The following is a 25,686-nucleotide window of genomic DNA, read 5'->3' as shown; positions in this document are numbered from 1 at the left end:
TATTACGACGTAAACATGAAATATGAGGACATTTCATGAGTCCTCATATTTAAAATAGCTTTAAAAACATATTAAACAATGTTTTATTAAAAATGTAAAAATGCAGAATGTTTTCTGTGATGGGTAGGTTTAGGGGTAGTGTAGGGATAGAATGTACTAATATGGAATGTCCTTACTAATATAGCAAAACAAACCTGTGTGTGTGTGTGTGTGTGTGTGTGTGTGTGTGTGTGTGTGTGTGTGAATGAGATTTTGATGAAAAGGTTTTCTGTGAATAACAATTTTTGTCGTCAGTCAAAATTGTTAAAATGTTGACTTCAAAAAAGTTGGAATAAAGTAACCAAATCAAATGTGCTTTCTTTTTATGTGGCAGCCTATACATGGTATTTTTTCTGCCCTTTTGGAGCTTAACAGTCTATGGTTTTATTTTATGGAAAGGTTTGCCTAAACATTCTGCTAAATCTCCTGTTGTTTTGTTTCATAGGTTTGAACAACTTGAGGGTGAGCAAAAGGCAGCATTTTCAGTTTTGGATGAACATGAAGTCCAGTCATTAACTCATAATAAGAGCTTTAAACTCTACTTAAAGTTACTCTAAACTCTGAACAGTTATGTAGGTAACTTAAAAGAGATGCTTCCGTTCACCAAACCTCTCAGCTCTTTGACTACAGGAACTAAGAGGGATTGGGTGTCACAAATGTGGTTTCCTGTGTGTCTTTATTTCAACCATGACAACTCTCACAATATTTTTATCACGGTAATGGATATGACAGTGCTAATTTATTTGGTCTTGGTGGACTATCTACTATGTAGGCTGCAGCTGCAGAGCAAGGGTGGACTTATACTGCCATTAGATACACAGAGATGCTGCTGTGAGCATGTAAGATATGTTGCTGCTGGATGAATAGGCAGGGGCATTTCCTCTGAGGAGGCAAGGGGGGCAGTGGGGGCAGTTTTTCCTCAAAGAAATTGGATGAGAAAATAATCCATATTACAAAAATAAAACAATGCAAATATTACAAAATGTGACATTAAAAAGTGTATAAATCACTCATTTTGCTAAAGTAATACTGTCCAACAGCAACACCCGCAGGTAAAGTTACAGCAGGAGTCCACATCTCGTGCCTCTTCTGAGCCCATAGAGTTTCAACAGACCCCCTAAAGCATGTGATGGGTTTGGTGGGCGGGTAATTGAGAATCAATGAGGGAAAGTCAATGCCTCCATCACACTATGATTGTATGTAATTAGTTATGATTAGATATGATTAGTTCACGAGATAAATCTTGCCTCTTGTTTACATGCGCGTTCCACGTTCGCGAATCAGTCTGAATGAACAAAATGAAGGAGTTAAAGGATTAGTTCACTTTCAAATTAAAATTTCCTGATAATTTACTCACCCCCATGTCATCCAAGATGTCCATGCCCTTCTCTCTTCAGTCGAAAAGAAATTAAGGTTTTTGATGAAAACATTCCAGGATTTTTCTCCATATAGTGGACTTTTAATGGCCTCCAAACGGTTGAAGGTCAAAATTACAGTTTTATTATAACTTCAAAACATTCTACACAATCCCAGACGAGGAATAAGGGTCTTATCTAGAGAAACCATCGCTCATTTTCTACAAAAATTAAAAATTATATACGTTTTAACCATATATGCTCATCTTGAACTAGCTCTCTTCTTCTTCTCTATTAGAATTCCGGCAGTATAGACACTGCTAAGTGTATTACTGCCCTCCACAGGTCAAAGTTTGAACTAATTGTTATATACTTGCACTAGCATATTGTATATGACAATTTAGTTCAAACTTGGACCTGTGGAGGGCAGTAATACACTTAGCAGTGTCTACACTGCTGGAAATCAAATAGAGAAGAAGAAGAGAGCTAGTTCAAGATGAGCATTTATGGTTAAAATGTATAAATGAAAATGAGTGATGGTTTCTCTAGATAAGACCCTTATGTCTCGTCTGGGATCGTGTAGAACGCTTTGAAGTTGCAATGAAACTGTAATTTTGACCTTCAACCGTTTGGGCTCCATTGAAGTCCACTATATGGAGAATAATCCTGGAATGTTTTCATCAAAAACCATAATTAGTAAAGAGTAAATTATCAGGAAATTTTAATTTGAAAGTGAACTAATCCTTTAACAGGAAGACTAAATAAAAAGTAAGTAAACAGCTCAGTCACTTAGATATCCCACATTGTCATGTCAAAATCAAACATGAAATGGCCTGAACGCATGATGACTGTTTTTTTTTATTTTTTTTTTATTGATCTTTGTGTCTGTGACCAGTGTTTAAAGAGCATGATGACTGTTGATCCGTAAATAAGTTGACTATTAAAAAGAACAGCTGAACATCAGTTCACAAATAATTTATTTAAATTGTTACTACCTTTAGTAATTATTTTGGAATAACTGTAAAAAATGCTTAAAACACTTGATAACTTGATATATGCAAAAACCAGGTATAAGATTTACACCTGGTTTTAATAAATATAACATTAAATACATTGTTAATGTAAAAATATAAAATAAAATTGTATTTGGTTTCTATTTTCTTTTTCATGTTAAGTAATGTTATTTAACCAGGGACATGTGACAACATTAAGTGTAACAGAATTTACATTTGATTTATTAAAAAAACTTTGAGGACTTTGCCTCCTCATTTCAGAACACCACTGCATGCCACTGGAATAGGTACATATAAATCCCATAGCAGATCTAGACAGGTGGAGCTGGGGAAGGTGGAGGATTTCAGAGGACCAGGACCAGCAAACACTGAGCCACACTATTTAAATGTTGAACAAGCAATCTCATGATGTGATTGGTAACAGATTGCATGTAAAGGACCTATGAGCCTGTGCCATGTAGATATTATAACATCCTCTTATGAAGAAAGTGTAAAGCTTGGTTAGTTCACATGAAGAATAGCAGAAACAGCCTTGGGCTTTAGGTGTGACATTTTCATTATTTAATTATTTTATCTAATTCTTCTGTGAATTAATATAAAATACAATTTTATATATTAACTGCAAAAAGTTGCTAATATGTGTACGTTTTAACTATGATGTTGGAGATTTTATTTGTCAACTATCCATTTAAAGTACTTATGTTATTACATGGCAAGTGGTGCTCACTGCAGAGCCAAATGACATCCAGATGCACTTTTCTGGACGTCATGGGTTGAGCTGGAACTAGTCCAGCTCCACCTCTATGGATCTAGGTGTGGTTGGACCATCTAACTCCACCCATTATGCTTAAATTACATCCAGAGAAGAGGAGCTGGACTTCACGCTCACGCATGACTCTGCAGTGAGCAGCCTGTCTTGCACAGCTCTCTGAAATACTCGATTCTGATTGGTCAGTCACAAAATTCCAAGGTCTGTTATTCCCCCAATAATGACTGTTGTCAATAGCAATGCTGTATAACAGACTTCTCATTCAGGTATTCGATGCCTGCAATTCTTTCATGTTTTTCTTATCACATTAAAACCTTGTGTTCTCTTATTACATACAGATGGAGCTGGCACCATCTTGCGTTTATAGTTAACTTCAGTATTAATAGTACTGTAATATTGTTGTAGGGATTATTTTCTTGCAAAATCAATTGTTTTGAACACTGTAATGGTGTAAATGTTATTTTTTTATTGATTTCCCAGATACGCCAGTGTGTCATCAGTTCTGGCCTGGACTATTGTGTTGCTCTTGGAATCTGGAACGTAAATTTCCATTCTCCGGTTCTCCAGAGATTACCATGGCGACAATTGTTATGGAGCAGATTGGCCGTCTCTTCATTAATCTGCAGCAGGTGAGGCAAGTTCCCCAGATGCTCTCCGAGGCCCTGCCTTCCAAGACCGACACCCTGCGTGACACGGAGGTGCCCCAATTTTTCCGTGAACGCTACATTTACTCTGGCTACCGGGCACTCCACCAGAACTGGCGCTACTACTTCCTGTCGCTCTTACAGCGGCACAACGAGACTATAAATGTTTGGACGCACCTAGTCGGAGCACTAGTGATCCTCATGAGAACTGCCCAGTTTACGGAGACCATAGATTTCATGAACGATCCTCATTCCTGGCCACTTCTCATCCTCCTCTTGTCGTCAGCAGGCTACATGAGCTTTAGCGCCGTGGCCCACCTGTTGGCGGCAAAATCGGAAGTCTGCCATTACGCCTTCTTTTACCTGGATTATGTAGGAGTGTCAATGTATCAGTATGGAAGCGCAGTGGCACACTACTACTATGCTATTGAAGAAAGTTGGCATGCACGTGTCCGAGGCTTTTTCATGCCTATTGCTAGCTTCTTGTGTTGCCTGTCTTGCTTCGGCTGCTGTTACGGGAAGTATCGCAATTACAGCCTTCCTACCTGGGTTCGTAAAGTAGGCCAAGTGGTGCCTTCAGCCGTAGCTTACAGTTGGGATACCAGTCCTGTGTTCCATCGTTTTATCATCTGGGCAAGAGGCGATTCCAAAAGCAGTCCTGCTCTGCCCTTTCACTTTGGCCAAGTGGCATTCTTTCTTTCCAGTGCTTTTTTCTTCACTCATCCTATTCCCGAGCGCTGGTTCCCAGGTCACTGTGACTTCTTAGGTCAGGGTCATCAAGTATTTCATGTGCTGCTTGCTCTGTGTACAGTCTGCCAGATCAATGCTTCATTTTTAGACTATCACAACCGTAGAGACTTCTATGTGAATCTCCATGCTGATGGCGAGGCATCGTTCTTTGTTTTGCTCTATATTTTAACATTTGCCATCTCTGCTCTAATAGCCTTGTGCATGCTGGTGAAAGTAAAAAGATTGTTTGGCTATGGGGGAAAACTAAGTAAAGAATAGGAATAGTTAGGGCTAGAATAGGTCATCCTTTGGGCGCTATCAAGGAGCATTACTGTTATGATGGAAACAAGGGCATTTTCTGATGAAAAGGTTTATTTAAGAACTATAGCCATTAGCTAATAGTGATTCTGCACGTTCCTGGATCAATATTCTTGTTGGTCCTGTAACAACATTTCTATCAACTAATCAGATTTTAGAGATAGGCAAAGTATTAGAGTTAGGGATCAGGTTATGACTATGTTTGTTTTACAGACATGCTGTTCAAGTACTGAACTTTGAGCAAATACTCAATGTTTAAACTGATAACATCATTTATGTTAAGGCAAGGGTGTCCGATCCTGCTCCTGGAGGGCCACTAAACCCACTAACCCCAATTAAACACACAGAACAGGCTAGTCAAGGTCTTACTAGGCATACACTTCCAGTCAGGTGTGTTGGGTCAAGTTGGAGCTAAACTCTGCAGGACAGTGGCCCTCCAGGAGCAGGTTTGGACAACCCGTTCACCCCTGTTCACCCCAATTCACAATGCACTGATCAATGCAACCAACATGAACAATCACCAGATTACATTATGTAATTTCTCAGATGTTCCATCAACATGTTCAATCGCGAAAACAAGTGCCGACCAATGCCTAAAGATGGCGATGGGGTAACACTATAATCTGACAAAGTGTCTGTTGCCATTGGTCGGCATCTTTTGGTGAAATGAGATTTGCCCTTTAATATTCTTGAATGTATTTTGAATTGTGCTTTTGTTAAAGGGACATTTCACCCAAATATTAAAATTCTGTCATTATTTTTTTGCCTTCATGTGGTTCTAAACCTGTATGGCTTTCTTCGGCTTTCTTCTGTGAAACATAAAGAAGATATTTTGAATAATGTTGGTAACCTAACTATTTTGGTGACCAGTGACTTCCATTTCACACAATAAAAGAAAGTCATACAGGTTTGGAACAACATGAGAGTGAGTAAATGATGACAGAATTTTCTTTTTTTTTTTTTGGTGAACTAACCCTTTAAAAATGATTTTGTGATGTACATTACTTCTATTATACACCACCAGCAAGTAAGACTAATTAACCAGCATACAGTATTTGAAGAAAATATATAAATATTTGTTAAAAGTGTAGACTTCATATTGGTTTGATTTGCCCGATACTTCGGAGATCATAGAGAGATTTTTTCCAATTCAAACAGGATTTTAAGTTTGGTTGATCTTTTCTATAGTACAATAAGGTGTTTTAATGCCTGATTTTATTTGAAGTATGTAGATTCTAAATAGGAGATTTTGAGTGCTGTCTTTTTTTTTAAAGCTGCAGTCCGTTACTTTTTTTGGTTAAAAATGATCCAAAATCTATTTTTGAGCAAGTATATAACCAGCCAGTGTTCAAAATTATCTCCTTACCTTAGCCCGATTTGTAAGCTTGTAATAATGTTTTATAATAAAATCGGTACTGGTGGGTTTCTGCTGGAAATCCGAGCATGCAGCCATCATTACATCACATCTGTAAACAGAAAGAAGGTGTCCCAGCTAGTAGGCTATATGGCAAGTGAAGATGCTGCTGGTAGCGGATCATTTATAGCTTTTTCTCATAGCAGCTGCAATAATTAAATGTATCATTTTGACGGCGGATTGTAATCCATAAAGTTCCGAATGGCAACTGGAGTTAACCCGTAGTCAAAAGCAAAAGACTTTGGAAATTGAAATCTACAGATAATGCTAATACACTCTAAATACACATAGTCACGCAATGCTGATGTTGTTATCATTAACAATTTGAGAATAAAGTATAGCAGTAATGATAAATTGCACGGTTTGACGTGATCCGAGCTAAGCGATTGTTAGATTTAATCACTATTGGCAGCGCGATTCATTGCAGGCCTGAGGCTTTTTTTTTTCAGTTGGTCAAAACAAAAGTGGCAGACATGTTACTTACTTGTTCAGATGACATTTTCCGGTGAAAATTCTTATTTAGGTCATACTTCAAGACTACAGTCTGCGATTCCAAAGTACGGTATCCACACCGATGTGGTGACTGACAGCAAACAAATTCATCCACGCTGAGGAGCTGTGCCGATGCACAACCCACGTAAAGATGATAATTCTGCAAATAACTGCAATTGCAGGTTTCGAACAGAGATGGCGACAAAGAGGCAAAACTTACAGACTGCAGCTTTATAAAAATATAAAGTATAAAAAGTAGAAGTATAAAAATAGCAAAATGCCTACATTGTTATATCAGTGATTATGAGATTTTTCGACAGCACGTCCTATTAAGATGGACAGTATTCCCCAATGCATTCCCAGTGCAATTATTATCACTGCTGTGCCTTAATGAGCATTGTAGATGGACCTCAGTGATTCTTATCACACACATCTGTAATAACAGTAGCACTGTATTACTGAGATTGCTTGTATTTGCTTTGAATGACCAGTGTATCGATTTTCTTTAAAGCATTATTGCACTTACTGGTCCCTTATTTTATTGCACAAGTCAAACAAACCAGTGCCTACTTACAGTATAAACCAGTGTACTTAATCTGGATGTTAAAGGGAATGCAAAACAGAAGCACATTTACTTTGACCAGATCAGCATTTCTAACTGTCATTCTCTTTTCACAGTTATCCTCCTCTCTTTATGTAAAAAGGACATTTGGCTGTCCCGATTGTGTCCTTAATTAAAGAACTAAATAATGTTCCACCATGTATACTGCCTACTACTGTTTTAACAGTATATGAAGTAGCATGCAATGATTAAAAAAGAAGTATCAAACCTACTGCTACGTTGTTGCCACAATTTTACGCACAGCAATTTGGTGTATAAAAAATGCAGTCTGGTCAAACAATGGTGGTTACATTCCTGAATGGTACTGTAGCTTCACTGCTTATGCACTGTATACATTTGGGTTTCCCAAACTGGGGATTATGAACAAAACAACTCTGAGGGTTTATAAGGGAACTACAGGAGGTTTGTGATTTGACCTAAAGTTAATTAATTAAACACATTAATCAAATTAATTCACAGGTGTTTTACCAGTATATTGTATTATATTGTGTTTGAGGGTTAAAGGAAACTATAACAGAACATGTCCTGTCAGAAAATTGCCAGTATCTTTTCTGTTGTTGTTTTACAACAGAACAACAAATTGTTTTTTTACAGCGTGGTATACACTTTTGCTGTTACTGTTAAAAAAATATATGTATCATGCACATTTTAAATAGTAGTATGCTACATACTACATACTTCACTTTCTTAACCCATTTCTATCACATGTTGTGTAAGTGCATTCATCTGTGTATTTTTCCAGACTGTTTGGGCCTGACTAGAGCATTTTATAAAAGAAAGGCCACCTTGTTTGGTGATGGTCATGTGGTTTGATTAAACATTCAAAGTGATGCTATACTGCCCTCTTGTGTTTTCTTTTGAATGATCAGCTTTATGTTAGATTAAAATAGTTTTGCTAGCATAAATATGTAAAGGTCAGAAAACAGGCAGATCTATGCAGAACTTGAATGTCCCACGTGGACTGTAAAACAGGAAACTGTTGACAGTTTCCTGGAAAATTTCTGATGCATTGGTGCAGGGCTGTGACTGGATTGGAGCAAACTCTGTACTGCAAATACACTGATAAACTTTATCTGAGGGAGGAACTTCCTCTTTTAGAATGGCTATTTGGGTCATTGTACAAATGTGGTGGCATTTGCATTGAATTATTTTAAAAAAACTCAGTAATCACACATTAAACAAAATTTACTACATTATGAGTTTAATTGATCTATTTTACTCCATTCTAAATATTTGCATGCTGTTTACCTATTAGCCAACATCAATTGTTTGTTCACTTATGTTGCTATTTTCAATATTCAGCTGTTTACAAAAATCATGGTAAATTTTTAAAATGGTTCCCTTCTGAGAAAACTTACAAAATAGTGATAAAAAGAGGAGACTTCATCTTGTCCTGAGGAGTTCACATCCATCATGACAGATGACAGAGGTCTCTCTTATTAATAAATTCAGCTTTATAAAAAGGGAGGAGGTGTATCCCCATTATTAAAATAAAGTAAAATAAGGTTCCATATATATATATATATATATATATATATATATATATATATATATATATATATATATATATATATATATGATTCCCCAAAGAACGTTCTTTAAAGAACCGTTTTTTCTTAGTGTAAATAACATTTTAATAATGTAAAGAACTTTTTTTCCACTATAAAGAACCTATTGTGCAATGGAAAGGTTACACATATGTTCACGAGGAAGACAAAATGAGACTGCATTTCCTTGTGTTAAAATAAGGCGCTGTCTCTTTAAATAAATGAATAGCGGGTGTCAGTAGTGAAACGGCGGCTGTAGAGCAAGAGAACGGGAACTGATCGCCTCCAGACACACAAAGGGACATTACGATCCACCACTATGAGCATCAAACTGTATTACACCACCGTCACTGCATCAAGAGAGGTGAGAATACACCTATAGCCATGTGGACTCAGAAAGTAAGCAATGCATTTGAGGAATGTAGAGTTAAATACATTTGAAATGGAGGATTAGGCTTCTAGACACACCCAACTGCTCCGTCAACATACATCTAGCCACATTTAAACGCTATTGCAACATAAGAACGCTTATAAATGGCTTACTAAGACATTATTGTAGCGCACAAACGTTTTAAGTGATTGCAAAACGTAGTAATTTGTAGATTCTGGATGTGTTGCGATGTTGAAGGAATGATGTGCATCGCATTGAGAGCGGAAGTAATGTTGTCTGTCTGTGTTGAATGTAGTTGGGCTTTCACTAATGGTGCATGAAGTCTGACCTTTATTAACTATTTGTTTTGCACGAGCGCCCATTAGATATGGCTTGTAAATAAAAACGTCCGCTTTAAATCTTGTACACGTCATAACGGCACATATCAGATTGAAACGATGCATTCTTGAGCTTCTGCAAGCTACATTGTTGCTTTGTTGAGTCTGTGCACATCTGTTATGAATAAAGAAAGAATGTGTTATGATTTAAGGCTGATTTTGCTGCATTTCTATAATCGCGGGCCTGCAAATTATGTGAAAAGCAGAAAACATTGAAAGTATACTCTGTCATTTTTGCTTATTAAAGTTTTGCAAATTTCTAAATGAGCAGCACTTTTGAGAAATGTTATTAAAATGATTTAGTTTACATGGAGTGGGTCGCTCCTCATGGGTGCCATCATGTTGGGATCACATGACCAACCACGTCGTGCTAATTACTTGCTTGTTACATTTTACATGCAAGACACTACTAATAATTACAAAAATAATGATATGTTAGCTCTTGCAGCCAGTGCTTAATGTGCTTTACAAAACACAAGCAAATAAAAAAGCAAATGAAACAATATAACAACAAGACAGCAGAGAGTTTGCAGCAGACAGGTGTATTGAATACCAATTATAAATACGGGGTCACATATTGCAGATAGTGAACATATTTAATGTATGAGATATGCATTAAAATCCCCCAATCAGCCCTAATAGTATTTTTCCATTTTAATGTAGGTTAATGTTTAATTTTTAACCGGTGAGTTGCCTAAGGTGTGGTTTGCTGCAGATATGACCTAACTTCCTAAATACAGCCTTGTCACATAGCGTTTCATTATTAATCATCAACTCAGCATTTTGTATTGAAACCACTGGCTGTTAAAAGCAAAGTACACATTTCCTACACTTATTCATGCAATGTATGATTTGATTTGATTGGTAAAAAGACCACATGAGAAGAATGTTTTTAATGTTACATTTTAATGCATTTCCTGAATTGGTAAAGTAAATTAACTTCCTCAATAATGTTCTCACATGATCATGTGACTTTTCAGGAAGTAGTTTAAAGGGTTAGTTCACCCAAAAATGAAAATTCTGTCATTTATTACTAACCCTCATGCCGTTTCACACCCGTAAGTCCTTCGTTAATCTTTGGAACACAAATTAAGATGTTTTTGTTAAAATCCGATGACTCCGTGAGGCCTGCATAGGGAGCAATGACATTTCCTCTCTCAAGATCCATAAAGGTACTAAAAACACATCTAAATCAGTTCATGTTAGTACAGTGGTTCAATATTAATATTATAAAGCGATGAGAATATTTTTGGTGTGCCAAAAAACAAAACAAAATAACGACTTATTTAGTGATGGCCGAGTTCAAAACACTGCTTCAGGAAGCTTCAGAGCGTTATGAATCAGTGTATCGAAGCGGTGGAGAGGAAATGTCATTGCTCCCTACGGAGGCCTCACTGATCCATTGGATTTCAACTAAAATATCTTAATTAGATATTAATTAGATATCTTAATTAGAAGGTCTTACGGGTGTGGAACGGCATGAGGGTGAGTAATAAATGACAGAATTTTCATTTTTGGGTGAACTAACCCTTTAAATGCAAAGTATACATTTCCTACACTTATTCATGCAGTGTATGATTTGATTTCGTTGGTAAAAAGACCAGATGAGAAGTAAAGTAAATTAACTTCCTCAATGTTCTCACATGATCATGTGACTTTTCCGGAAGTAGTTTAAAGATGCATTCACATTTTTATCACCATTTCAATGACATGTAAATTATTATTATTATTATTAATAAACACTATTCTAAAAGACTGTTTATCATGTATATCTTTTGTCATTTGTTTTCTTGAAGCAATCCTTGAATCTTGAGCTAAATTTGAATAATTCTAGTGGTGGCTTGAAAAATGTAAATTAGACAACAGCCTGGTTCAGTTATTTAACAAAAGAGGCCCAGGAAAGAGACTGTACAGTTATTTACTGCTTGACCTTGACAGATCTCCTTGTTTCTCAGGTCAAGTCTCAGCAGGCGGAGGTTATGCGTATTCTGGACAGTAAGAGCATCAAGTATGAGTTGATTGACATCTCGGTGGGCGGTGCAGTCCGGGATGAGATGAGGAATAAATCCGGCAACCCCACAGCAATCCCACCTCAGATATTCAATGAAGACCAGTACTGTGGGGTAAGGAGGACTGGCAGTGGGGTGTTTTATGGTTTGATTATAGGACTTTAAAGGAACAGTTCCCTAAAAAAAAAAGTGAAAATTCTGTTATTTTCCTCACCCTCTTTTCAAACCCTCATCGCTTTCTTCTGTGTTTCTGAGGTGCATCTTTGAACAATATTTTGGCCATTTTCTCCCATATTAAATGGGAACTGGAAATGTTCCAAAACAAAACAGAAGTACCATAAAACTAGTCTGGACTTGTCTTTTGAAGCCATTTGATTGGTTTGTGAGACTAACAGACCAAAATTGAAGTCATTATGTACTGAAATCCTTAACACAAACTTGAATGCAACAGTGAAGCATTACATTTATAGTGAATAATGTCAGAATTCAAATTTTTATATGAACTATTCCTTTAATGTTGTCTTTCTAATGTAGTTTATTTAATGATATAGTCCACCCCAAAATGTAATTGTATCAAAATTCTGTCATCTTTTACTCGCCCTCATGCCTGTCAAAATTCTGTCATCATTTATTCTAGGGCTGCAACGATTAATCGCGATCAATCCTTTGCAAAATAAAAGGCTGTGTTTATGTAATATATATGTGTGTGTTCTGTGTATAATAATTATGTATATATAAATACACACACATTCATGTATATATTTAAGAAAAATGTTATATTTATATATAAAATATTTATGTTTATATGTAATATAAATATATATATTTATAATACATGCATATATTTCTAAACTTTATACCTGTATGTGCGTGTATTTATATATACATAATTATGATACACAGAACACACACATATATATTACGTAAACACAGACTTTTATTTTGCAAACGATTAATCGTTGCAGCCCTAATTTATTCACCCTCATGTCGTTCCAAACCTGTATGACTTTCGTCTTCTGAACAAAAATAAAGATATTTTGAAGAATGTTGATAACCAAATAGTTTTGTTTCCCATTGACCTCCATTTTTTTTTAAGTCAGTGCAATGGAAGTCAATGGGAACCAAAACTATTAAGTTTTTCTAAAGAGTTCTTTAAAATATCTTCTTTTATGTTCTACAGAAGAAACTCATACAGGTTTGGAACAACATAAGAATGAGTAAATGATGACAGAATTTTCATTCTATGGTGAACTATCCCTTTAAATATAATTGATTCCTTTTATACAATATGTTTATTTATTAAATATTTATTTTATTTATTGATTTATTTTTTTATCAGATTAATTTAGTTTCAGAACTACATAAATATTCATACTGTGTGTGTTTCTCTTTCTTTCAGAACTATGAGATGTTTTCTGAGGCAGTTGAGGCAGACACAGTGGAACAGTTTCTGAAGATTGCGTGAAAGCCAAACCTGGTAGCATCCAACATCCTCTTCCCTTCTCTGGTCCATGTCCACATTCCCAAAGGGAGGCCTGCCTGTTCCCCTCTGCTCCGCTGGCGGTGCCTGCCTTATATGTCTCAATGCCATGCCACATGCCAAAAAAAAAATCAACAGAAAAGCACATACTTACTCTGTACCACGAAAATATTTACCATCAATCTGAGGCACGGTCACTCATTTACTCCTTTGTGCTTTTGTTTTGATTATCTTGTTTATTTCCTCTTATGTCCTCTTTGGTTCCGACGCTTAAACGCCACTAATATGTCTTAATCTCATTTAGATCAGAGCGCTTGGATGTGTAGTAATTAGGTCAACTAATCTGGTTAGCAACCCCATGTTTATTCCAGATTGAACTAATCCACAGTCCAAGAAATACAAGAATCACTTTGGGTCCAGAACTTTAATCAATTTGCCAATTTGCATAGACGATCTTCATATGTTCCCATCTACAGTACTGATAAATAATTCGGAAATGGTTAAGTATTTGTCGGCTAACAGTTTTATTGTGTTGGTACCTTAAAAACACATGCCCTAATTTCCAACAAGATATTGGATTCTATATTAAGCACACTGCTTTGTTTTGTATGGTTTAGCAGTGTCGCAGGAATGCTCTGATTTCCATTTAACATTCCCAAATTCAGGGATTGAAAAACGTTCCATTGCGTTGAACTGTGCCAATAAATTTCTGTACGAATGTGTTTTTCCATTTAAGCATATTCCTCTATTCTCTGAAAACAGAACTTGAGCTGTGGGTACAAACCTTGGTCCAGAGTCTGAAATACTGAAGAATCTTAAAATCCATAGATTTCAGATTTACAGTAAAAAGATGAATCTCACGATAACATGTCTTGGTCATAAGAAATCACGTTTTGCATTAGGAATATGAAACTTTTTTTGTACATTGTGATATTACTTTCATGACAGTTAAACACAATTCTATTTAACATAAGGAATATTGTTTTACCAACAGATTGTTTTTGTCCAAATTATTTTATCCAAATCAGTGATTTTAATGACTAATGTAATTAACACACACCATTGTTTAAATATTTCAATTTACATTTGTTGTTTTTTGCATTTCTATAATGATAATTGTGCTAAATTGTCGTGAAAATAATGTCAAAATGGAAGAAAAAATTGGCTTAATTTTGTTAAATATAATTTCCTTCTTTTAATTTTTTCAATGAAATATGACCCAGACACATTCTTGACAATTTCCTGAGATTCAACCATACTAACAGAATAAGGAATAATGAAAATGTCTGCCTAACTCCCAACACATTCCCGTTATACCACAGAATTTCATCTCATTTTATTCTGATAATGCACTTAATGTTGGTGTTTCTGTGATCAGCAATGCAAACCTTCCCTGAGCTTTTAATTAGCTCAGTACTTCAGCAGCAACCACGAAATTCATCTAGTAGCCGAATCAGTCCATACGGCATAGTTCACATGTACATGCTGTTCTATCAAGTGTCTATCAATTGAGTTCATTGGAGGTTGTAGCATTGACATTTCCAGCAAGTTATGCTCTAGCACGTTATATTGGTCATATTGGTACTTAATTTATACTGTATACTTGGCACAGTCTTACAATCTTGATGTGAGTCGTGGTCCCACATCTTATTCATTTCATCTGGCATCTGTAGTGTCAACTGCTTCCAGTTAGTCTTATTTACAGTATATGCCACTATTGTTTTTTGTGGGCAAGTTTGAGGATGTGGGACCTGCACGCACAGACAGCTGGCTCATGAAATGATTGTGAATCTTCCTATGTCGTTATTGTTTGTAACGATTTCTTGTGGTCTCTTTGTGCTGTACTGCTTTGCTATTGGACCAACGCCCTTTTTGGCCAAAATAAAAGAATGATAATTAGGGAAAGAAATGCTGTTGTCTTCCAAGAAGATGGTGAAATTGTGATGTATGGGTCAAATAAAAAGTGCGAAAAACCCATTTTTTTCATATTGCTGGAATGTTTATATTTATTTATTTGACAGCACTTTTATCTAAAACAAGCATTTTTCATAATTAGCAACATTTGCATGGTAATCAAATGAACTTACACTAGGTTAGATGAGTGTTAATGTCATTTAGATTTGGTGTTAAAGTCAGTCTCTGATCAATTATGATTATGATTCCCCATAGATATTTATGTGAGAGAAAGCACTTCATGGAACAATCATTGTCAAGTGCATTTTTGTTTGTTCTAAATATACAGTGAATATACAGTTGGGACCAAAAGTATAAAAACTAAATGTTTTAATTGTAAAAATTTTTAGGTTACTAATATAATAAGCAAAGTTTTGGGCATTGATCAGATGAACTCTGTCAGATGTTCTTGCTCACTTGCTCTTTGAATCATTTTAAAATCATTAAAATCATGCATGATCATCAGAACTGAAGGCATGAACTAAGACTTACCAGCAGTGCTCAGTGTAGTGTAGTGTATGTACTGTACATAATAACTTATTAGAAGGACTGATTTACAAATAAGACTGACATTAAATAAAGGGTTTTATACTGCTGCGCTCAACATGATTTGTTTGTACTTGCATATAATCTTTGAACCTGAGCCTGAAGGCAGGATATTGACACATGATCAGGGAGCTGCAGTTAATTATTCATCCCCACTATCAGCTCTGCACTCTCACTACATTAACTTGCCTGAAAGGCTGTTAGAATTAGGCTACATTAGATTCACATAAATGTTTGTGGATATTAAATATAACTTTGTGATGTAAAATCTGTTACAATCTACAGTACAGTCCAAAAGTTTGGAACCACTAAGATTTTTAATGTTTTTAAAAGAAGTTTCGTCTGCTCACCAAGGCTACATTTATTTAATTAAAAATACAGTAAAAAACAGTAATATTGTGAAATATTATTACAATTTAAAATAACTGTGTACTATTTAAATATATTTGACAAAGTAATTTATTCCTGTGATGCAAAGCTGAATTTTCAGCATCGTTACTCCAGTCTTCAGTGTCACATGATCCTTCAGAAATCATTCTAATATGCTGATTTGCTGCTCAATAAACATTTATGATTATTTTCAATGTTGAAAACAGTTGTGTACTTTTTTTTTTCAGGATTCCTTGATGGATAGAAAGTTCAAAAGAACAGCATTTATCTGAAATACAAAGCTTTTAGCATTATACACTACCGTTCAAAAGTTTGGGGTCAGTAAGAATTTTTATTTTTATTTTTTTGAAAAGAAATTAAAGAAATGAATACTTTTATTCAGCAAGGATGCATTAAATCAATCAAAAGTGGCAGTAAAGACATTTATAATGTTACAAAAGATTAGATTTCAGATAAACACTGTTCTTTTGAACTTTCTATTCATCAAATAATCCTGAAAAAAAAATATTGTACACAAATATTTTGTACAATTGTACACATTAAATGTTTCTTGAGCAGCAGATCAGCATATTAGAATGATTTCTGAAGGATCATGTGACACTGAAGACTGGAGTAATGATGCTGAAAATTCAGCTTTGCCATCACAGGAATAAATTACTTTGTGAAATATATTCAAATAGAAAACAGTTATTTTAAATCGTAATAATATTTCACAATATTACAGTTTTTTACTGTATTTTTAATTAAATAAATGTAGCCTTGGTGAGCAGACGAAACTTCTTTTAAAAACATTAAAAATCTTAGTGGTTCCAAACTTTTGGACTGTACTGTATGTCTGAAATTGAGCAAAGTTTAAATACACCGATAACATAACTACCTTCCTAAAATTATGTTGGTCCCCTTTTGCTGCTGAAACAGCCCTGACCCGTCGAGGCATGGACTCCACCAGACCCCTGAAGGTGTGCTTTGGTATCTGGCACCAAGATGTTAGCAGCAGATCCTTTAAAGGGTTAGTTCACCCAAAAATGAAAATTCTGTCATTTATTACTTACCCTCATGCCGTTCCAGACCCGTAAGACCTTTGTTAATCTTCGGAACACAAATTAAGATATTTTTGTTGAAATCCGATGGCTCTGTGAGGCCTGCATAGGGAGCAATGACATTTCCTCTCTCAAGATCCATAAAGGTACTAAAAACACATCTAAATCAGTTAATGTGAGTACAGTGGTTCAATATTATAAAGCGACGAGAATATTTTTTGTGCACCAAAAACAACAAAATAACAACTTGTATAGTGATGGCCGATTTCAAAACATTGCTTCAAGAAGCATTGGAGCGTTATGAATCAGTGTGTCAAATCCACTGTTCGGAGTGCCAAAGTCATGTGATTTCAGCAGTTTGCCCTGAGTTTGCTGGTTTGACACGCGATCCAAATCATGATTCAATACGCTGATTCATTGTGCTCCAATGCTTCCTGAAGCAGTGTTTTGAAATCAGCCATCACTAAATAAGTCTTTTTTTTTTTTTTTTTGGCATACCAAAAATATTCTCATCGCTTTATAATATTAATATTGAACCTCTGTACTCACATGAACTGATTTAGATGTGTTTTTAGTACCTTTATGGATCTTGAGAGAGGAAATGTCATTGCTGGCTATGGAGGCCTCACGGAGCCATCGGATTTCAACTAAAATATCTTAATTTGTGTTCCGAAGATTAACGAAGGTCTTATGGGTGTGGAACGGCATGAGGGTAAGTAATAAGTAACAACATTTTTGGGTGAACTAACCCTTTAAGTCCTGTAAGTTGTGAGGTGGGGCCTCCATGGATCATACTTGTTTCAGAACATCCCACAGATGCTCGATTAGATTGAGATCTGGGGAATTTGGAGGCCAAGTCAACACTTCAAACACATTGTTGTGCTCCTCAAACCATTTCTGAACCATTTTTGCTTTGTGGCAGGGCGCATTATCCTGCTGCAAGAGGCCACAGTCACCAGGGAATACTGTTTCCATGAAAGAGTGTGCATGGAAACATTTGAGTGTACAAATGAATCTCTTCGCTTCAGAAGGCATTTATTAACACCCCAGTGCCATGAATACATTTTGCTTTGGATGGATGCACTTTCTTGAGCTTTATAGTTGTTGGTCCCGTTCACTGCCATTATAAAGCTTATGCATCAGGATATTTATTAATATAACTCTGATTGTATTCATCTGAAAGAAGAAAGACATATACACCTAGGATGGCTTGAGGGTGAGTAAAGCTTGGAGTAATTTTCATTTGAAAGTGAACTAATCAATGTGTGGTTGTTAGTATAATCATTATATTGTTGTACAAAATATGTGATGCAGGTTTCATTATGGTTCTACACATACATACATAACTGACTAGAGAGAATAGCAGAATCGTTTAACAAAATCTGAAATTTATTGATGAAATAATCAAATCAAAGGAAAGATGTAGCTACAAAAAAAGAGATAAAAACCACATACAGTAAATGTCAACTGCATTGTTTCTCACTGAACGTCTGTTTCCATCAACCCTATCTTGTGGATTTGGCCACAGGTTCTCATCCACATCACAGTGGATGTTTTCATTAGCTAAACATCTTGGTAAGAATCTTCTGGCATTGGTGAATCCAGGCCTGACACCGTGATGTCATTGCATGCATCATCCATGGCCTGGAGAAGAGTGACTTGTTTGTGAGGGTGCCTGTCTTTTACCTTCCTTGTCCATGTGGAGAAAAATTCCTCAAAGGATTAGTCCACTTTCAAATAAAATTTTCCTGATAATTTATGTTCATGTCTTTCTTCAGTCGAAAAGAAATTAAGGTTTTTGATGAAAACATTCCAGGATTTTTCTCCATATAGTGGACTTCAATGGCCTCCAAATGGTTGAAGGTCAAAATTACAGTTTCAATGCAGCTTCAAAGGGCTTTAAACGATACCAGACGAGGAATAAGGGTCTTATCTAGCAAAACTATTGGTCATTTTCGAAAAAATTACAACTGTATGCTTTATATAAACAGATGATCGCCTTGCATGTGCTTCCGCTTTCGTTCCGTAAGTTGAATAGGGAAGGCGTAGGACATACAGTGTAAGCTTTTTGAAGAATACGGAAAGCGGAAGCACGTACGAGGCGATCATTTGTGTTTATAAAGCATATACAGTTGTATTTTTTTCGAAAATGACCAATCGTTTCACTAGATAAGACCCTTATTCCTCATCTGGTATCGTTTAAAGCTCTCTGAAGCTGCAGTGAAACTGTAATTTTGACCTTCAACCGTTTGGGCTCCATTGAAGTCCACTATATGGAGAAAAATCCTGGAATGTTTTCATCAAAAACCTTAATTTCTTTTCAGCTGAAAAAAGAAAGACATGAACATCTTGGATGACATGGGGGTGAGTAAATTATCTGGAAAATTTTATTTGAAAGTGAACTAATCCTTTAAGGAAAGGGTAGTATGGAAGTACATAGGGTGATACACTGAGGATGAGCCAGAAACCATGCTTGCACCATTTTAGCATGGTGAAACTAAACATTATCCCATCAGCTCTATAGATCAGATTTAACTCATCAAGGAAGGTTACAAGGAGAGCTGCATTATATGACCGAATACGAGGTCTGCATCCTACCACACAATCTTCTGATACAGACGCACTCATGGTGAAACTGGCTCCACGTTGTCCAGGTACTCAATGGTTACCCTCTGGCCAATTCAATTCTGACCTCTCCTCCTTGCCTTGGCCAGCTTTGACCACCACAAATTCCTTGTCTTCCACCTCCCACTGCTGGCTCCATGTTATCGCTATGTTGAGTGGGATACTAGTCACCAATCACTGTCATGATTTGGCAGTAACTTGTTAAAACCACAAAAGCTATTACAAGGGCCATCTTGCATACAGTAATGTCAAATCTGAAAATGTGGTCTGTAAAAGTGGTACCTGGGACCATAAACAGTGGTCCCAGTGGAAATATTACATCCATAGATAATGGGTCATGTTCTGTGGTAATTGGTGTCAATTGATCTTGTTATCCTAAAACATTCATGATCTAAATATGGAATATTTTTCATCAGTTTCCAGAAAAACTATGCAGCAATGCATAGTGTAATGCAGTAGTAATGTAATGCAACTTATCATTTTGAACAGTTGTATCAATTGATAGTTAAATCATTGTAATGAAATGAATAGACAGTCATCTCAAATGTAATGTGTGAGTTCCATTTTGAAATAGTAATACTTTGATGTTAAGTTTTGTCATTTTGAACAAGTGATTTTAGTTCAATGAACAATTGATCTTAGGTTTATGTGTATTGTATCAAAGCAACTGGAAAAAGTGTTAAGAGTTTTGAAAAATGACATGAAGGTTCTGATATTAGTGCAAACATTTTTTAAATTAAAGCGATGTCTGTCGCCCTCATGTGTTTCTGAAAGGAAACATAATCACTTCCCACCAGCCTCACACTTCATGTGAATGAAATATCCATTCAATGGCACAAGCTCAGAGATCCACTTGGTCAACTTACTGAGGTAAACGCTGCACAATGGTATCGCTTTTTAGAATGTCGGACACATGACGGTAATTAATACGATTAGCCTTTTGCTTGACTACATTATCAAACAGTTGCTAATAATGTGTTGCTAATTTTACACAAACCATGTTCCCACTCACGAGACAGTGGTCTTAAAATCAGTATCCTTAGGCCACATCCACATGAAGCCAGAGCTTTCCCTATCCCTATCCCTATCCTTTTCCTATATACACTAAAAACGGAGAAGAAGACTTGAAGCATGTGAGCCGAGGGGTCAAGACGTGGGGTGATGACATCATTGTTTCACAAAATATACGGATTGGCTGGACACATAAAAATGCAAGGGTGCCATTTTCAGATTTATCCACTCTTGGACCTGGTTTAAAAAAAAAGCGGTTTCAGGCTTCCGAAACGCCGGATCCATCTGGACACAACGCTGATATGATACAAAATTTTTACGTTTACAGCTAAACGCGTCTCTGCGTGGACGGGCTCTTAGAAACACTTTAAACACCTTAGAACGTCAGTAGAGAAAGGCATATAGTTCATCATAACATTGTTATATACATCATACACCCGCTATATAAGCCTGCCGGCACGTTGACGTGATTGGTTACATGGTAGTTTGCGACATCACAGACACCAGCGATTTCAAACTGCAGGTTTGAAACTGTCTTTTTTTTGCTGCAGTTTTAAATAGAAAATACTCACCAATGGTGTTGACTTATGAATTTGCACATGGTTTGTCTTAAAGCATATTAAAAACACCACATAGACATTAAACATTAAATTTTCACCACAGGGGGGCTTTCATATGTTATATTATTTTTATATTATATTATTATATTATTATTTTTTTGATATTCCTCTCTTTAGATCAGACTTCTCTACAAGATATTATCTGTACTGTAAAGGACAATGATCATCAGGAGCCTTTATCCAGGTGTCATGAAGTCCCCATCCACTACCAAGGACCAGCAAGTGGAGGACCAATGGACAGCCCAGTCCGTCAGCAAGTGTGAGTGTGCCACGTCTGCTGAAACAGCTAGACGTGCTGTGCTGAGATCATGAGGATCGAGGGTGAGTTTAGTGTCAAAACTCAAAATATTATTTTTGGTGTACATGTATAAACAAAAGTGTGTTGTACATAATGCAGCCATAACTGCTGTAACACTTCTTTTAGCTTAATTTTTAAATCACCATTTAGCTTTTTTTTAGCAGTTTACCTAAGCAATAACTATAATTATGTTTTAATAGACCACATCTGCTGGAAAAATGCCATTGGAAATAGGATGAGGGAAGGAGGATTCAGTGCCAACTTTGAAGAGACCCGTTGCGAGGACGGCCTTCAGGTGGCTGTGAAATTCGCAGCAAAGATGCCATACATTAGTCTTGTAAGTAGACTGTGCTCTGTGTCATCTCGTCTCAGTCACTGTTTGCTATTTATAACATCTTAGATTAATGTAAATCACAGAGAACAAATATTTCAATAGAGAAACAGACTGACCTAAATCCTTATTTGAGGAACTGCTTCTATCTAACCATCATAAAAACTCTTTCTTCTAGCCTGACCTTCCCAGACCATTTTCTCTTGAGTTGGCCATAACACTCATTGCCAATCAAGGTCCCAGCTGTCATCACATTATAGAGCTGCTGGACTGGCAAGACAATCCAGACCAGTATATAATGGTCTTAGAGCATCCCTCGCCTCCTGCCTTTTGGCAGGATCATGGTGAACTCTTCAGTCAGGAGCTCACAAGTCATTTCATGTGGTGATTGAAGCCGCTGCCTACTGCATTTCTCGGGGGGTGTTCCATCGGGACATCAAGATGCCCACCTCTATAGTTAATACTGAGACCCTGGAAGTCAAATTGATTGATTTCAGGTGTGGGGACCTCCTGAAAAGTTCTTCCTACAACACTCTGGTATGTATCGTCTCTTAAACCACTCTTTTGCACCATAAGACATGACACACTAAAGCTCTTTCAGAAGAGAAGAAAATCCAATAATATTATTTTCAGTGACTAAAATTAAATGCCATTTCAGTCAGATTAGAGAAAACATGCAGTGGTAAAGCAAATTTATATATGTGACAAACTCTTTTCTCTAGGAACAGAAATGTACTGCCCTTCGGTGTATTTTGAGAAGGACGAGTACCACGGAAAGCAGGCAACAGTGTGGTTGCTGGGGGTGCTGCTGTTTGCTTTGATCACAAGCCATTTCCCCAGACAGCAGCAATATCAGTTTGATGGACGCTGATGTATGGTTCCAGCAGGGCTTCTCAGATGGTGAGAACTTCATTACAATAAAAAAGGACAATTGCAATTCTGTGGTTTCAAAAAAGATGGCCTTATAGATAAGGCAGAAACTGTTTTACAGCTTAGAGAGCAGATGTGAAGCTGAAGGCAATAATAATCAGACATCTCTCCCATCTTACTGCACAGAATACTGCTGTTTTATTTGGGGTTGCCTGAAGAGCGACCCAGAGCAGAGGCTTCATCTGGAGGAGATGCTGTTCCATGAATGGTTCTAGGTTTTGAGTCTAAGACAAGCCAAAATAATTTTGAAGATATATTGGCAATTGGGTGGTTTATTTTTTGGTTTAGTTTGATGCTCTGATTATCACATCATTCCTTACTTTACCATTCAACACCAGCTGCAGTGATCATATAGTCAATCCTCATAAACAGCACAGATAAGTTTTATTTTTAAATCTTATTAAATATATTTGCCTAATTTGTACAATTTCCAATTCTGTTTCAGGTCCCCCTGTAAAAGTCACGGAGAAGAGGGTCAGCCTTGCGTCTGGCAGGCTGAAACGAGTCGCCCCTCCATCCCTCCAGCCTTAGTGTCTTGCGGGGATGGCAGGCCTTGGTTGCGTCTGGCGCCTTGGCTTGAGGTGGTAGTTTTAGCGTCTTGCGGAACTACTCGCTAAGGGATGTGTATTGTAAATAGTTTAGTTTTAGTTTTTTAAGATAGTTAAGTACTGCATCATCCAATCATATTTTTAAAAAATGGAGTCACCCAGAGCTCACTGTCAAGCCCATCCCACAAGTTCCTCGCACTGCCGCTCCAGAGGTTCTTGCCACTGGCGTCCAGGTCCGAGAGATCCATGTAAAAGAGGCATCAGAGGTTTCAGTCATGGTCCCAGCCACAGAGCTCCTATTCTCATTTGCCTTGGGCCTAGACATAGTGTCAGGGCAGCTCTAGAATTCCCTGTAAAAGCTACCCCTAAAGGTTCCTGATGCTGCTGCTCCAGAAGAAGGACAGAGAGGTCATTGTCTCAACCTGGAGGTTCCTGCTATGGTTCCTCAGCTCTGTGTAACAGCAGGTTCAGTTGCACAGCTTCCCAGAGGTTCCTGACATGACCGACCAGGTCACACTGTAGCCCGTCATGTCCACCACAAAGGTTTCTTTCATGACAGCTGCCAAAGTCGTTCCAGCCAAGGATTCCCCAGTGTTTGCTGTCGCAGCCTCAGCCAGAGCTGGTATCCAAGGCTGCTCCAGTCCCAAAGCACATCTCTCAACCTCTTGGCCCAGAGTTTAATGCCTACTAATGCTGCTGTGGTTCTGGCAGGCTGACACAAGTGGCCCCTCCATTACTCCAACCTTAGTGTCTTGTGGGGCTGGCAGGCCTTGGTTGCGTCTTGCACCTTGGCTTGAGGTGGTAGTTTTAGCGTCTTGCAGAATGTGTATTGTAAATAGTTTAGATTTGGTTAGTTAAGATAGTTAAGTACTGCATCATCCAATCATATTTTTTAAAAAAATGGAGTCACTTAGAGCTCACTGTCACTGGTGGGGGGAGAGAGAGAGAGAGAGAGAGAGAGAGAGAGAGATCTGGAACAGTCTGCAGCACCCGGTCTTACTCTAGAAACTCTAAAGTCAAACACCTTCTGTTTGCAAATGATCTGGTGTTGCTGTCATCAACAACAACAACAAAAAAGGACTACAGCACACTGTAAATAATTGCTGGGATTTTACAGGATTAAAGAGTATAATTTTACAATAAATTACTGTAGTCATAAATTTACCATTTACCAGCATACATCTTTGAAAGTTGCAACATCAATGCTCGACATTCAAAACACTGGTGATCAGGGCCACTGCTGGCCATATTGGTGCCCTAAGCAGCATAAAATACAAACTAAAATGATACATATTAAATAAAACTAAGGATTATTTGAGTAAGCAGTTGATTATTTTTATGATTAATCGAGTAACAGCCTTTAAAATGACTTAAAATACAGGTCTATAACAATGAGGCAATAATACTTGGTTCAAAGAAAATATCAAAAGCAAGTAATTTTATGGTTTTATTATTGAACAACACTGATAAAATACATAATGTAATACACAATATAAACGATCAACTTATGTACATTATAACAAATGCCTGCAGAGGACGCCAATGGCCTGGTGACTGTTGTTGTTACACTTTACAGCATGATCAAAGACTTATTTAATATTGGCTAAACAACATTTAATTAAAATGTCCACTTAATCTTTAATATTTGGCCACTTCTTCGTGATAAAAATCAGAAATGCTATAGCCACTGTAATTTCTTGAACAAAAACATCATCAAAACATGCAAACTCAGAGCAAGGATTTGAATTTACTGATGATTATCATGTATTAGCATATAGGTTTATAAATGATAGCACTATGCTATGCTATATTATGATTTTTAAATTGTTTTAGGCTATATATCATGCAGCCTTAGAAAACGGTCTAAAAATGGAGTTTATGGATTCTCGCCCATGGAATGCACCACTTCCGGTATTTTGCCGGTTAATTGACAATTGCGATCAAGGATTTTTATTTTATTTTTTTTATTCAAGCTCTCGAAATTGATCGAGAAACCGTGACAGACAGCCCTACAAATACGCAATGCATAGCACAAGATAATTGAAATAACATGACATAAATTGCATTAGTATCAAATCAGACAAATGCATTGGTGGTGGTCAAATTAAAGCCAAAAATATAAAGTTTCATGTGTTTGTGACTATACCTGAAAGTGATGCACAGGATTCATCATGAGCTTTTTTTCTTTTACGCTT

At 36.8% G+C, this 25,686-nt stretch overlaps 2 protein-coding genes and 1 pseudogene across 5 annotated transcripts in view; all 3 read left to right on the top strand.

Annotated features, from left to right (window-relative positions):
* paqr7a (progestin and adipoQ receptor family member VII, a) overlaps positions 1-8,230 on the top strand; it is a 65,009-nt gene extending 56,779 nt beyond the window's left edge. For 2 of the 3 annotated variants that reach the window (XM_048201984.1, XM_048201983.1), the window contains one exon: positions 3,657-8,230. In XM_048201984.1, coding sequence (XP_048057941.1) covers positions 3,657-4,828 — 1,172 coding nt within the window. In that variant the 3' untranslated portion in view covers positions 4,829-8,230. Of the gene's footprint in view, positions 1-484; positions 502-3,656 lie in introns of all 3 variants that reach the window. The other variant, XM_048201982.1, reaches the window with a different exon arrangement.
* Positions 8,231-9,149: 919 nt separating this feature from the next.
* sh3bgrl3 (SH3 domain binding glutamate-rich protein like 3) lies at positions 9,150-15,176 on the top strand. Of its 2 annotated transcripts, none has more exons than XM_048201980.1 (3): positions 9,150-9,306; positions 11,666-11,833; positions 13,119-15,176. In XM_048201980.1, the coding sequence occupies exons 1-3, from the start codon at positions 9,262-9,264 to the stop codon at positions 13,182-13,184; spliced, it is 279 nt and encodes a 92-aa protein (XP_048057937.1). In that variant the 5' UTR covers positions 9,150-9,261; the 3' UTR covers positions 13,185-15,176. The 2 variants fall into 2 exon arrangements, with proteins under 2 accessions (XP_048057937.1, XP_048057938.1); XM_048201981.1 differs by having other exon boundaries at positions 9,216-9,341.
* Positions 15,177-19,754: 4,578 nt separating this feature from the next.
* On the top strand, positions 19,755-24,769 carry LOC125276082 (annotated as a pseudogene).
* The last annotated feature ends 917 nt before the right edge of the window (positions 24,770-25,686 follow it).

This window comes from Megalobrama amblycephala, linkage group LG9 (assembly GCF_018812025.1).
Source record: "Megalobrama amblycephala isolate DHTTF-2021 linkage group LG9, ASM1881202v1, whole genome shotgun sequence".
Lineage (NCBI taxonomy): Eukaryota > Metazoa > Chordata > Actinopteri > Cypriniformes > Xenocyprididae > Megalobrama > Megalobrama amblycephala.
The sequence above is the reverse complement of the archived record's forward strand: the minus strand, read 5'-3'. Positions and strand labels throughout refer to the sequence as shown.